The 14,305-nt window shown below is 50.6% G+C and overlaps 1 protein-coding gene across 1 annotated transcript; it reads right to left on the bottom strand.

The window, feature by feature from the left end:
- Positions 1–1,501: 1,501 nt before the first annotated feature.
- On the bottom strand, positions 1,502–13,436 carry LOC149995600 (uncharacterized). The gene is given in 5 exon segments (XM_090261266.1): positions 1,502–1,737; positions 1,740–3,119; positions 5,702–5,828; positions 11,268–11,336; positions 13,375–13,436. Coding segments are annotated over 4 exon segments (1,773 nt in total). The 5' UTR covers positions 11,316–11,336; positions 13,375–13,436; the 3' UTR covers positions 1,502–1,519.
- Between the last annotated feature and the right edge of the window lie 869 nt (positions 13,437–14,305).

Raw genomic sequence — 14,305 nt, 5'->3', positions numbered from 1 at the left:
GCCCCTGCTCCTCCAATTGTTCTGTCCCTGACCTCTGAGGTGGGGAGGTAGGCGTGGCCTCCGGGCCACACAAGGAGACAGTGCCCTCCCCAGACAGAACCGAACCAATGGTGGCTTCAGCCCCTCGCCCCACCCCCAGCACAGCCTGATTTGAGTCTGCCCACCTGCCCCTGGGTTCTCTGGCCTGTGCAGGTTTTTGTTTTTTGTTTCTGTTTTTTACATGCAGAGAATTACAGCTCTAAGCCTTGGTTTCTTCAGAAGAAAACCCAGCATAATAATAGGGCTTGGAGGCATAATTATTTGTAACAGATTCCTATCATCATCAACAATGAAATAGTAACTACACCATGACTAAGGCTGAGGGCCAGGCAGATTGGATAATGCGCCTGCCAGACTGAAGGCACTCTTCATTTTCACAAGAATTCCAGGAGGCACACGGTAGGTGAAGGATACACTGTGATATGAGAGAGGATTATTCTCCTGCAACTGAAATAGCCCTGAAAGAAGGGGGTCTGCTGTGCAGGGTTTCTGCAGGGGGTGCCCTTCCCCCATCTCTGAGGCTGAGGTCTGGGCCCAGCCTTGTGGTCTGACCATTCCTGCCAGGAATCCAGGGCTGGGAGGGGCAGGATTCCTGGGTCCTGGGGTTCAGGTCGGGTATTCCTACCTCCTACACCCAAGCGTTGGCACACAAATGGACTGGAAAGCCGATAACTGTATCTTTTGCACCTAACAACTGTTTAAAATGACATTGGTCTCCCTTAATTAAACATTTCATTTAAACATGTAACAGACAACTATGAGAAACTTTGGCATCTGAAGTTATTACTGCTACTCTGTGACAGTGAAAAGTATTCTCCCCCTCTTGAGCCACTTGGCAACTTCTACTTTTACAGGGAACCTAGGGGCTGGGTGTGGGGAAAACAAGGAAATCTACAGATGGTGACAACCTGACCTCTGGACTAGATCCAGGCATGTGTGACAGTGTCGATGCTCCCATACAGCCCCCCTCCCCCTCCTCCACTTTACTATCCAGGAGATGGAGACCCAGAGACACTGTGTTGTCCGAGCTCTTAAGACTATTTACTCCAGCTCGGTCTGGAGCCATGGTGCCCTGGCCACGTTCCCACATACTAGACCTGTGGTGGGGCTTGCTTCCACACAGCCCTGCGGAGGCCCCGGAAGCAGCTCGCGTGCACAGCATGGCCTCTCCGCAGCGCCCACATTCTGGAGATCCATCTGGGCAGGACTTCTCTCCAGTCCTACCTGTGGGCTCCAATGTCACTTCTAGCACTGGCCCATGAGCTCAGGACCAGGCTGTCACAGTGGATTCAGAGACTCCGGAGCCCCTTGCTACGTGTGCATCCTTCTTCAGTGTCATGTAAGGTGGATGTTATGCCTGAAGGTTTTCCCACACTTGCCACCCTCGAAGGACTTCTCTTCCATGTGGATCCCCTGGTGGAGGGCTGGCGAGAAGTTCCTGACAAAAACTTTGCCGCACTGGCCACACGTGCAGGGTTTCTCATCCATGTGGATGTGCTGGTGCTTGATGAGCGGGGCACCCTGGCTTCTCGATGGTGTGGCTGACTAGGTGCATTGCCAGAGATGAGCGCCTTGTAAAATGCATCTGGCACATGGAGCAATCATGGGCCTTCTCCCTGGTGTGTGTCGTCTGGTGCACAATGAGGTGCTTGTTCTGGCTGAAGGCCCTGCTGTAGTCCCCACATGCATATGGCTTTTCCCGGTGTGCGTCCTCTGATGAAGGATGAGGGTCCATTTCTGGCTGAAGGCCTTGCCACAGTCCCCGCACATGAATGGCTTCTCCCCGGTGTGTGTCCTCTGGTGCAGGATGAGGTTCCAGTTCTTGCTGAAGGCCTTACCACAGTCCTTACACGTGAATGGCTTCTCCCCAGTGTGCGTCCTCTGGTGTGCGCTAAGGTACTCATTCCGGCTGAAAGCTTTGCCGCAGTCCCCGCACGTGAATGGCTTCTCCCCGGTGTGCGTCCTCTGATGCACTGTGAGGCTCCTGTTCTGGCTGAAGGCCCTGCCACAGGCACCGCACACATATGGCCTCTCCCCGGTGTGCGTCCTCTGGTGCAGGGTGAGGTGCCTGTTCTGACTGAAGGCCTTGCCACAATCCCTGCAAATGAAAGGCTTCTCCCCAGTATGTGTCCTTTGGTGTGCGCTGAGGTACTCGTTCCGGCTGAAGTCCTTGCCACAGTCCCCACACACGTAAAGCTTCTTCCCAGTGTGTGTCCGCTGATGTATTAAGAGGCTCCTATTCTGGCTGAAGGCCTTGCCACAGTCACTGCACACATACGGCTTCTCCCCGGTGTGTGTCCGCTGGTGCAAAATAAGGTTCCATTTCTGGGTGAAGGCCTTGCCACAGTCCCCACAGGCATATGGCTTCTCCCCAGTGTGCGTCCTCTGGTGCAGGATGAGGCTCCTATTCTCGTTGAAGGTCTTTCCGCAGTCCCAGCACACGTATGGCCTCTCCCCGGTGTGCGTCCTCTGGTGCAGGATGAGGTGCTTCTTCTGCCTGAAGGCCTTGCCACAGTCCCTGCATGTGTAGGGCTTCTCCCCGCTGTGCACACGCTGGTGGGTGGTGAGGCACCACTGGAGGGTAAACTGCTTCCCACATGTGGCGCAGGAGAAGGGCTTCTGCCCGGTGTGGATTCGTTGGTGTTTCCACAGAGAGGAGTTATAGCTGAAAGCCTTGCCGCAGTCCCCGCACTCGTAGGGCTTCTTCTCTGCACGGAGTTTGGAAGGAGGCCCGAGGCTTGAAGTACCTGAGATCTTCTCATGCATGGTGAACGGGTGTGACCCCGCTGCTCCTGGCCCTTTGGATCTCTGAGGGGCGGGCATGGGGCTTTGCTGGACGAGAGCCTTAAATTCATGACATTCAGGAACTAATGTTTGGGACATATTCAAGTGCTCCAGACACATCCCTGGGCTCCTCTGTTGCCATCCCACCCAGTCACCCTCTGTTTCTGCTCTTTCACAGGCACAAGCCCGGGAACTATTCTTCGTGGGTCCTTCTGCTACCACAGCAACAGAGGGTCTGTCTTCCCAAACGTCCTCCCGTGGGTCCGATTCTTTCAGGTCAGGTCTGGTCTCCAAGTCTGAGGGGAGGGGGAAGAGATGACGACACACATGTAGTTAACGCGGGGAGGGAGGAGCTTCCCAGGACACACGGCACAGCTGAGAGCAGGGCACAGCCACACAATGACTGATATATGATTCCACTCATCTGAGGCAACTAGAATTGTCAAGTCGATAGACAGAAAGTAGAACCTGGGTGTTGGGGCTTTGGGAGGCGGATGGGGAGCTGCTGTTTAGAGGGGACAGGTTGTCAGTGGGGGAGGATTATGAGTTCTGGAGGTGGATGGCAGTGATAGTTGAACTTAATGTGAATGTACTTCATGGAACTGTCCTCGTAAAAATAGTTCAATGGTCAATTTTATGTTATGTATATTTTATGACCATTAAGAAAATAAATTTTTTAAATTACAATGACAAAAAAGATTTAGTAGTCCTCCTTGACTCACCCCTTCCCTCCCACCGTCCAGGGACTGAACAAATGCCACAGCACTGAGAATTGGGGGAACTGGACCAGACTGACGCATCTCCGCTGCTGCTGGTGCAGCCAGCCACCCCCACTCTCTACCGCCCACCATCCACTCCGCGGGAGGAGAATGTCAGGAGTCAGATCATATCCTCCAGCACCTTCCCAGTGCCCTGGGGATTACAAGCAACACGCTCCCACTCTGCTGACACTTCCGCACCATTCAGCACAACTCATCCTCGCTTCCCTTTGATTTCCTTGTCCAGGCCCAGTGCTCCCAGCCTCGGAGCCTCTGCACCTGCCATTCCCACAGCCTCCCCATGGGCACTCATCCTTGAGCCTCAGGGAGCCTTTGTCCCCCACAGGGAGGCCTTCTCGGTCCACCCTCTGGTGGAAAGGAAGCTCCCACCTGCCATTCTCTCGCCTGCCTCATTGTGAGCGCTCATTACACTGCTCCTCCCCGATCTGCATCCTGGCAGCTCCCGCAGCAGGAGGTGAGCTCGGAGGAGGCAAGGGCCTCGCCCGTCCCAGCACCCACACTGTGTTCAGAACACGGAAGGCACCTGATAAACCTTCACTGATCATTGGCCATGAGCTGGCATGGTACCAAGCAGCCCTCACTGCATGTGAGCAGGTGCTGGACAGATTACTCCCATTTTACAGACAAGGAAAAAGGCTCTGCGAATGGAGCCACACACTCAAGGGCACCCAGCACATTGCATCATGCGGTCCAATCCATAAGTCACTAACTGGCCTGTGTCACTGTCCCATCCCAGAGGAAAAATTTTGACAACACGTAAGATAGGAGAATGATACTGGTTTTGTGACTCTGAAGACTGGGGGTGATGCCGGATGTCAGAGCAGCTGGATCCTGGGACATGGAGGCTGAGGGTAACTTTCCAGAGGGAAGAGGGAAGAAAGGTAATGGTGGGTGTCTTTGGGGCCCATGGGTGTGAGACATGCTGGCCTGTAGCCACACAGATGGGACAGAGAAGAGCCTGGTTTGTGAATATGGTCTCAAGTGCAATCCCCACAGAAAGTAAAAGAAAAACATTTTGGGTTAATGGACATGTCTGCATCACGACCATGATTTCCCAGGTGAATGCAACTGTCAAAATGCATGAAACTGTTCACTTTAACTATGTGCAGTTAATTGTAGGTAAATTAAACCTCCATCAAAGCTGTTAATGAAATGAGACCATTCACTAATTCTGAGAATTAAGAGTTTTTCCTGAACAACATTGTCCAGGGACATCTTTTTATGTTGGTACCTACAAAGAGTGCTCATCTCTGAAGTGTTGTGACTTCTACCATATTGATACACCCTGACATGATGGGACAGTCTGGTAGGTGAGCGTGTACGGCATTTCTCCTGATTTTTCTTCCTATGAAAATCTCTGCTCACTTATAGGAAAATTTTTAAAGGACTTATTCTACAAATGGAATCGTTTGTAATTTGATTGATAACACCAAACTGTCTTCTAAAAGACTTATCCCAATATTATGCTCCTAAAATAGAGTCCCTTTCCCTACAACTTCATATAGGATGAATTTCTTTTTTTAAATTAATGTCTCACCAGAGGATATACTTAGAGTGGGAAGAAGGGGGTGGAGAGGGGACAAGATAAAGAGAAAAAATTGATGAGAAAAAAACATTGATTGATTCCCATATGTGCCCTGACAGGGAATCAAACTCACAACCTTTTGGTGTACAGGCAATGCTCCAACCAGCTGAGCCACACCTGTCCAGGCCTGGTATTCCTTTTCATCTCTGTGGACCTCATGGGCGAGAATTATATTTATGTGACTCAATTGGTACTTCTTTGACTATTAGTATGGTTTATAATTTTTTTGTAGTTTAATTCCATGGATTTCTATATCTGTGAGTTGCACGTTGATAAGCTTGGTCCATCTCTATCATTAACTCAAGTCTTCTTCTTCTTTATTTCTAGGAGCTCTATATATTTCTAATCCTCTGACTGTTATACATGTGGTAAATATTCTTCCCCACTTCATTACCTACCAACTTTATGTTTAGGCTGGAGTAATATGAACGTCCTACATGTCAGATCTTTTCTATTGCTCTGCAATCCTGAGTAACAGGCAGGTGGTGAGTAACTCGGCAAAGCAGCCCCTTACCCAGCGAGACCACGTTCCAGTAGGTCTCCATCATCACGTCTCTGTACAGGTCCTTCTGCACAGGCTTCAGCTGCTGCCACTCCTCCTGGGTGAAGTCCACCATTACGTCCCTGAACGCCACCGAGCCCTGCGAGAGGAAGCGCACACCACTCACCACAGGGCCTTCTTACAGGGGTTGAAAGATACGGACAGAAGGGACGAGAGGATCAGAAAGGCATACAGGATGCATGTGACGTGGTGTCAACAAGGTGCAGAGCTCTGAAGGGCCTGACCACTCTGTGTCCTTGGTGCCTAAGTGCACTGGATGGTCCTCAGACTGACAAATAAAATATGGGGCTGTTCACCAGGAAGACAAACAACCCCATTAAGCAATGGGCAAAGGGCCTGAACAGACACTTCTCCAAAGAGAATATACAGGTGACCAACAGACAACATGAAAAAATGTACATCACTAGTCATGAGAGCTGAAATTTAAACCACAATGATATCACCTCACACCTGTCTGACAGAAACACCTGTAATGAACCCACAATCTGGTCAATACCATTGTGACAGGTGCCTGAGCAGCAGCAGCTCTATGGGGTGTCCAGGAAGCTGGAAGGTGTGGTCTGTGCTGGGGTCCTTGGGAGTAAGTTGTGGGTAGGGACAGGTGGGTCAAGATCTGAGGCTTAAATGACAGACGAAGCACTGAGGACGCAGACACCAAGACCCTGTGTGTGAAATGAATGTGGCTGAGCAAGTGGTGGACAAGATGACATGATGCCGCAATGTTGTCACCACAGCAGTGATGACACTGTCACTCCCTACACAGTTGCTCTGTGCCAGGTCTTAGTCTAAGCCATGTTGCTGGTTGAGATTTGTGCTGAGTTCCTGTGCTGAGGTGCTAACCCCTAGCACCTCAGGACGGGACCTGACTTGGAAACAGGGTCATTGCAGGTGTATTGCGTTAAGATAAGGTCACACTGGAGAAGGGTGGCCCCTAAAGTGATAAGATATCAGTTTTTATAACAAGGAGAAATTTGGATGCAGAGACAGGTACGTAGGAACACGCCACGTGAGGACAGGAGTTATGGTGCCGTGACCCACAGGACCAGCAGAAGATGGGTGAGATGATGGGAACAGATCCTTCCCAGGTGCCTCAGAGGAGACAGCACCCTGCTGACACCTTGATCTTAGACTTCCAGACCTCAGAACTGTGGGAAAATAGATTCATTTCGTTCAAACCTCCCTGTCCGTGGTGCTTTGTTACAGCAGTCCCATGGCCCAAGCAGAGGAACCAATCTGTCGTGGACCTTGAAACATGGTTCACCCTTCCCAAGAGGAGGATACACCTGCCAGCTAAGCCTTCTGTGCACTGACTGCCCGCCAGGGAACCTGGGCTCACGCTGTCTCCTCTGTCCTGGGGTTACCACCACGTGATGAGGGAGCTGTACACGCAATCTGTGGTTAACAGTTTGGGCATGGAAGTCTGCAATGAAATCCTGGCTCTGCCCCACATCCCTGGCCATGTTTCCTCAGACAACTGTCTTAACCTTTCTGAGCCTGTCTGTTCAGTGGACCTTGTAGTAGCAACGCCCCCTCTGTAGCTGTTACGAGGCTAAATGAGGTCACGCATGTGTGATTCCACGGTGTTGTATGGCTGCTGGAAGCTCTCAGAAATGGTGGCTGCTGCGCTTATCATTTGACTAATTGGACATTTCATATATTTCTTCTATATGTTTCTCTTCATTAATACATATTTTATATTATTATTATTTGGTTCTTTGACCCATTCATATTTTGGGAAAACCCAGGTAATAATTTTTTTTTTCAATAGCTCTGTGAAGATACATTTATTTGTTTGAGAGAAAGAAAAAGGGAGAGTGAGAAACATCAATCAGCTGTCTCCCAAATGAACTCTGAGGTGGGGATCGATCCCACAACCTTTCACTGCACAGGATGACGCTCTAACCAACTGAGCCACCCGGCCACGGCAATAATTTCTTAAGAAACCACTTTATTTAAGTATGACTGGAATACTAAAAGCTACACGTATCTAAGGTATACAATTTATTAAATTTGAAGGTACGTACAAACCTTTGAGATCAACACGATCAAGGCCAGAAGCACACCCATCAGCTCCTAAAGGTTCCTTCTGCCCCCTTTATTTTAACACTGATTTCAGATTAGTGTTTTAAATGCAACTCCTGCTGAAAGTGCACCCTGCATCTGCCCCACCTGAAGGGGCTCACTTAGTGAAATTTTACTGAGCAGGCTTGCTGCGCCGAGCCTGGGCTGTGGCGGGCTGAGAACGGCAAGGGAGCGGAGGTGAGACAGCGGGCCCCTCTTCAGAAGGTTCAGGAGGTTTCCTTGGACACGGGGCTTCCCTCCAAGCATGCCAGAGCCCTGTGAGTGCTGTGCAGGCATGTGGCTGAGGCCACCCACTCCAGGGTTTCACCTGTTTTGGATTCTGGTCTGATGGCACAAACCATTTTGCCACACAGAAAACCTGACCCAGTTCCAATGAGGTGAAATTAGGATCTAAATTATTTTAATTCTCATCTGAGGATATATTTATTGATTTTAGAGGGAGAGGAAAACCAGGTTCTGAAAGAGAGAAAGAGAGAGAGACATCGATCCGACTGGCTCATGCATGTGCCCCACCATGGATTGAACCTGCAACCTTGTGGTGTACGGATCGATGTTACTACCAACTCAGCAACACAGCCAGGGCAGGCTCTATTTTTAGAAAAATCAGAATGTAATTACACTAGAAGTGATTAAGAAAAAGAAATTGAACCCCTAAATACCAACCGCACGGAAATGACAACCATCAAGAAATTGTAAACAATGTTGGAAAAAGGGGAAACCAAGGCAACAATCAGAGAAGGTAAAAGTGGAGACATCATGGTACAGCTGCCTTGGAAAACAGTCAGATTGTTTCTTAAATGGTTAAATAGACTGTTATCAAAGGACCCATAGTTTCTTCTCCTACAATGAAGAGAAATGAGAAGATCAAACACAAAACTGTACATGAATATTCACAGCAGCATTATTAAGAACAACCAAAAAGTGGAAACAACACAAATACACACCACCTGATGAATGCAAAAACATGTGGTCTGCCTGTACAATGGAATAGTATACAGTTATGAAAAAGCATACCTGCTACAACATATGAACATCAAATCATGAAGCTCAGTGAAACAGCCAGATACAAAAAACTACACGCTGTGTGATTCCATTTATAAGAAATGTCCAGTCCTGGCCAGGTGACTCATCTGGTTGCAGAGTTGTCTGTACAACCAAAGATTGAGGGTGCAGTCCCAGGTTAGGGCCCATATGGGAGGAAACCAATCAATGTTTCTCTCACATCAATGTTTCTCTCCTTTCTCTCTCCATCCCCTTCTCTCTAAAAATAAATAAAATCTTTAAAAAAACCTTCAAGAATACTAAGATTCCTGTATAGCACCTAAGCATAGGATAAATATTTGCCTGCTAATATAACAGGGGAATAAACATTTAAAAAAAATCAAATGTCACTGATCACAAATGATGCTAGTCAGGAAGAGATTACATGACATCAGTTGTCACCCACCACAAGGACAGTTTATACCACTTGAAATTTATATTCAAGGAGCAGAATAAGCACTGAAATACAGCCTACATGAATCAGTGGCAGCCCCTGATTCTCCTGCTCCTGATGCAGGAGAATAAACTGTTCCAACCCATAACCATGAGGATTTCCAAAAGGCCTTAAAAATACACCCCCCAGCATTCCTCTGCAAACAATCGCCCCTAAAGAAATCACTGGCTGCTGTGGCTCACTGGATTGAGGAATGGCCTGCAAACCGGAAGGTCGCCTGTTTAATTCCCATTTAGGCTGTACGAAGTCTGCCCTGAAAAAGTCCAACCGTTGTGAATATAAGGAGAATGGTTTGCATGGCACCAATGTATCCTGGCAGCCAAGGAGATTAGACTGGAATGCACATGCATGAACAATGAGGCCTAGTACTAGTCAGTGGGGGCGGTAGATGCTGTTGAGTGAGCACGTGTACTATGTGGCCATTGCATTCAAAATGACTGAGTAGCAATGAATCTGCATCAAGTTTTGCATTAAGCTTAAACATTCCTCCATGGAAACTACTTGATTCAGAAGGTCCCAGCTATGAACAACTGGTGATTGGCAGCTTCATCACGACAATGTGACCGCTTGTGCATCACGTCTTGTGCAGAGTTTTTCTGGGAAACATTAAATCACACAGGTGATACAGCCCCGCTACAGTCCAGATTTGGCGCCCTGTGACTTCTAGCTTTTCCCAAAACTAAAATCACCTTTGAAAGAGAGGAAATTTCAGATCATTTTTGAGATTCAGGAAAATATGACAGAGAAGCGGATAGTGACTGGGAGAACTGTGTGAGGTCTCAAAGCACCTACTTTGAAGGGGACTGAGCCGTCGTTATCCTATGTACAATGCTTCTTGTATCTTCTTCAATAAATGTCTCCATTTTTCATATCACAGGGCTGGATACTGTCTGGACAGACCTCGCTCGTATGCCTATGTTGATGGCCAGGTCCCCAGTTGGGGGTGTGCAAGAGGCAACGATTGATGTTTCTATTTCTCCCTCCCTTCCCCTCTCTCTAAAAAATAAATAAAATCTTCACGCAGTTGCTCCACCTTCCATAACTTGAAAAAAAAGAAAGAAAAAGAAAAATACTCATACAAACTGCAGGGGAAATGCTTATGTCCAGCCCTGGCTGGGTGGCTCAGTTGGCTGTGTCCTACACACAGAGAGGTTGAGGGTTCCATCCTGGATTGGGGCACATGTGGGAGGCAAGTGTCTGATGTTTCTCTCTCTCTCCTCCTGTCTGTCTGAAACTCAATGAACATATCCTCTGTTGAGGATAAAAAAAAGATTTATACCCAGACATACATATGTAATTTATTGATTTGAGAGAGAGAAAGTGAGAAGAAAAAGATATTGTTCCACTTATCTATGAATTCATTGGTTGCTTTTTGTATGTGCCCTGTCCTGGGATCGAACCCACAACCTTGGCATATCAAGATGATGCTCTAACTAACTGAGCCACATGTATATAATTTTTATTACAAAGCTTTCCTTGCACAGAAGAAAATTTAGAGAAAAATAACACAAATAGCCACCCATTAAAACATCATAAAACATCAGGACAACAGCCGGGGACGTTCAGGGGTTCCTCCCCAAAGGTGTCCTCCTATAGCACCTTGGGCATTTAGTACCATCTGCCCACTTCTGAAGGTGCCCTGTCCAGCACATCTGGCCCGGGGTCTTTGTCATATTAGACAGAACATGTTTAAGTTGCCACTTCCCAGGTACCCGTGGGTGTCTCCTGAGAGCCTGCAGGGTAGGACAGGTTACCCCTGAGCTATCCTATCCCATCTGGCTGACAAGAGCCATTGTCAGTACAGTCCTCTTCCTCCTCACAGTGGACATAACTCCAGGCAGGGGGCCTGGTCCCTGAGGAGGGCTCAGCGGGGACAGAGGGTCATCCCTGCACCCATGCTTGACCTTTAGGAAGGAGATGGGAGATGGTGACATGACTCACCAGGGCCTTCTTGGTCAGTGGCTGGGTGGCCATCCTTCCAGTGCCCATGGTGACTGGGGGACGGGTAAGCTGGGCACAGGGAAAGAGAGAGAAAGGCACTGTGAGAGACCAGGTGGAGACCCACCCCACAATGTAGACAGTAGTATAGACACACCCACTGGGATAAAGGGACACAGACACACATTCACGGTGAACGTACTGGGGGTGCCTATGGCATTTAAGGCACCTGACAAAAGTCTCTAATTTAATCCCCGATACCCTACAAGGATGGGAGCTATTTCCACTCACCCCATTTCACAGATGTGGAAACTGAGACCAAAAGACCTAAGCCATGCGTCCAAGAAGAGAGAACTGGAATTAGAGTTGGGCTAAGTACATTTGGGTCCAACTCATTGGTGCACATGTCACACCCACACACTGACACTACCCAACACACACACATGTGCACACTGCCAGGTCCACAGTCCGGAAGAACAGGACCCTGTGCCAGACCCTGGGTCTGACTGCTGGCCGTGGGCCACAGAGGACTCGGCACCACTGCCCCCACTTTCTGGGTCATCCCATGATCTGCTGGGGTTACTGTGAGGTTCAATGATCAGGTACACGTAGGAAGCCTGGAGCTGTGTGACACCATTGGTTGGAGCATCATCCCAAACACAAAAGGTGGGGTTCAATCCCCCGACGTGGGCCAGACTTAGGTTGTGGGTTTCACCACCGATCCCTATCAGGGAAGGTGTGGGAGGCAACTGATCAATGTTTCTCTCTCTTTTCCTCTCTCTCTAAAATCTGTAAACATGTAAAAGATGTTTATGAAAGCACTGTTCCTAGATGCAAAACACCACCCAATCAACCCACAAACAAAACCAGGAGAGGTGGACAGATGGCGGGAGTCCAACCTGAAATCCCAGATTGTCTTCTGGAAGCCAAGGTTAAGACCCAGGGTGCACTAACTTCATGATTTTTTAAAGAGTATTTAATTTTTGAAAATGTATTCATTCTGGAATCACGATCTGACTCCTATTTCTGTACCACGAGGTCAACAACATGTGCTCCTTTTACCAGATGAGGAGCCACCAAAGCCGACTTACCCAGGAGGCACAGTGGTCCAGGGCACCTGACACCTGTAGGCATCCTTGAAAATACCATTTCTTTCAAGATTATAAGAGAAAATGCAAATCTAATCCAGCCTGTAGAGATAACATAATCACATCTGAATTTTTAGTCTATAGAAAAAAGGCTATGAAGGCACAGTAGCCCTGGTAGTGGCTGAACCCAGTGTGGTTTCAGGTACGTGGTTTCAGAGCCTGGGGTGGCAGCTGCTCCTGCTCCTCCCCCTGTGCCCAAGCTCTCTGACATTTCCTTCCTTCCGTTGTTTCTAAGGAGAAACCAGGATTTGCCACCTATGAGGTGGTTCGTGTGGGGGCTCAATAACCTGGATGCCTGGGTGAGGAGTTGGGGGATTCACTTAGTCTCTTCCTCAGTTTCGCCACCTGCATATTGAGGCTGGTGAGGGTCCCTACCTCACAGTTACCGGGAGGCCTGTAACATGCCCAGAGCCATGCCCTGAGCACCCCATACACGCCCTCAACAACCCACCCCGTCAGCATGGGGCGGGGTCTGTGACCTCTTACTCAGCCCCGCCCCTTGCGACCACCCACGCCCCCCCCCAGGGCCCGGTGAGGCTCCAAGGGCAGGAAGCAGGTGGGCTCGGGCCGGCAGGCGGGCAGCCCCGCCAGGCCCCCTGTGCAGGAGGGCAGCCTTCCCCACGCTCTCGGGAGGGCCCCCCACACGCACCGCACACACGGCAGCCACCCCCGCAGACAGAGGCGCAGGTGCACACGCACGGGAAGCCTCGAACAGGACAGACGCACCCGCACGCGCAGACACACTCACCCCCAGACGCGCAGACAGGCGCCGAGGAGGAGACCAGACACGGCGGATGCCTGGATGGGGCCTCAGGCTCAGTCCCCGCGGACGGACACGACGGCGGACGCGCTCACAGAGGGACCCGGGGAGGCCAGACAGGAGCGGACACACACACACGAGCAAAGGGAGACCCAGGAGGCCCCCGGGACACGCGCGGGGACAAACACGGAGACACACTCACAGGGACGGCCGGGGTCTCACTCAGCGCTCGCTCACGCAGCACCGTCACCCGTACCGCGCCGCTCCGACCCGCACCCCCTCCCGCGTCCTCACGAACCTTCTCCTCCTGCCCCACCGTGAGGCGCCCTCAGGAAGACAACCGGCGCCAAGTCCGGGGCTGCACTGCGCCTGCGCTAACGCGCCGACTACACTTCCCAGAAGCCCGCGCTCCGCCGCCAACGCTCCGGCTCCCCTCAGAGCGAGCGCTGCACGCGTACCTGCACCGGAGACGCCCGCGCGGGAGCCTCCATGTCCCACAAGCCCACGCACCACCGCGGCGAAGAAGGCGGGGTTCGTTGAGGATTAGGGGCAACAGAAGGAGGGTCGCGCAGGAGGTGGGGGAGAGGAAGGAGGATGCAAGAAACCGAGATGGGGGTCAGGCAGGTATATGATGGCTGAGGGATTGGGCGTCAGGGAGAGAGGGCTGCAGGCTTGAAGGGGAAGGGGAGAGGAGGGAGGGGGAGGGGCATTCCAGAGGAGGCGGGGCCTCGGGGCAGGCGGGAAAAGACGCGGCTGCCCCTCCGCAGACGTCCCCGTGCAGCCTTGCAGGGCGTGTGTGAAGCGTGAGGGACGCAAGAGAGCCGGTGGTCGTGACCAGAAAAGGAGTGTCAGCCGTCCCGTTAGGTGCCGGCTCCTGTTCTGGGCGTGTTATCCTTACAGAACCAAAGTGGGGGTGCCCCTGCCCGCCGCCCCCATTAGGAAGCTCTAGAGGAGGAGGCCGGTGGGAAAGGAAAGAGGGTTTTCATTCCGACGCTGAGGGTCCGCGACAACGGCAGACTCTTGTCGGAAAGCCCACCCGCTCCGGAAAACCAGGGAAAAACCCAGCCGGACCGCAGCAGGAGGCAGTTTCCGGAGCTGCTGCTCCCCTTCAAAGCACCGTAATGTGGAGGCGC

This window comes from Furipterus horrens, unplaced genomic scaffold (assembly GCF_987537825.1).
Source record: "Furipterus horrens unplaced genomic scaffold, mFurHor1.1.pri manual_scaffold_13, whole genome shotgun sequence".
NCBI classification, from domain to species: domain Eukaryota; kingdom Metazoa; phylum Chordata; class Mammalia; order Chiroptera; family Furipteridae; genus Furipterus; species Furipterus horrens.
This window is presented reverse-complemented; position numbering and strand designations above follow the sequence as displayed.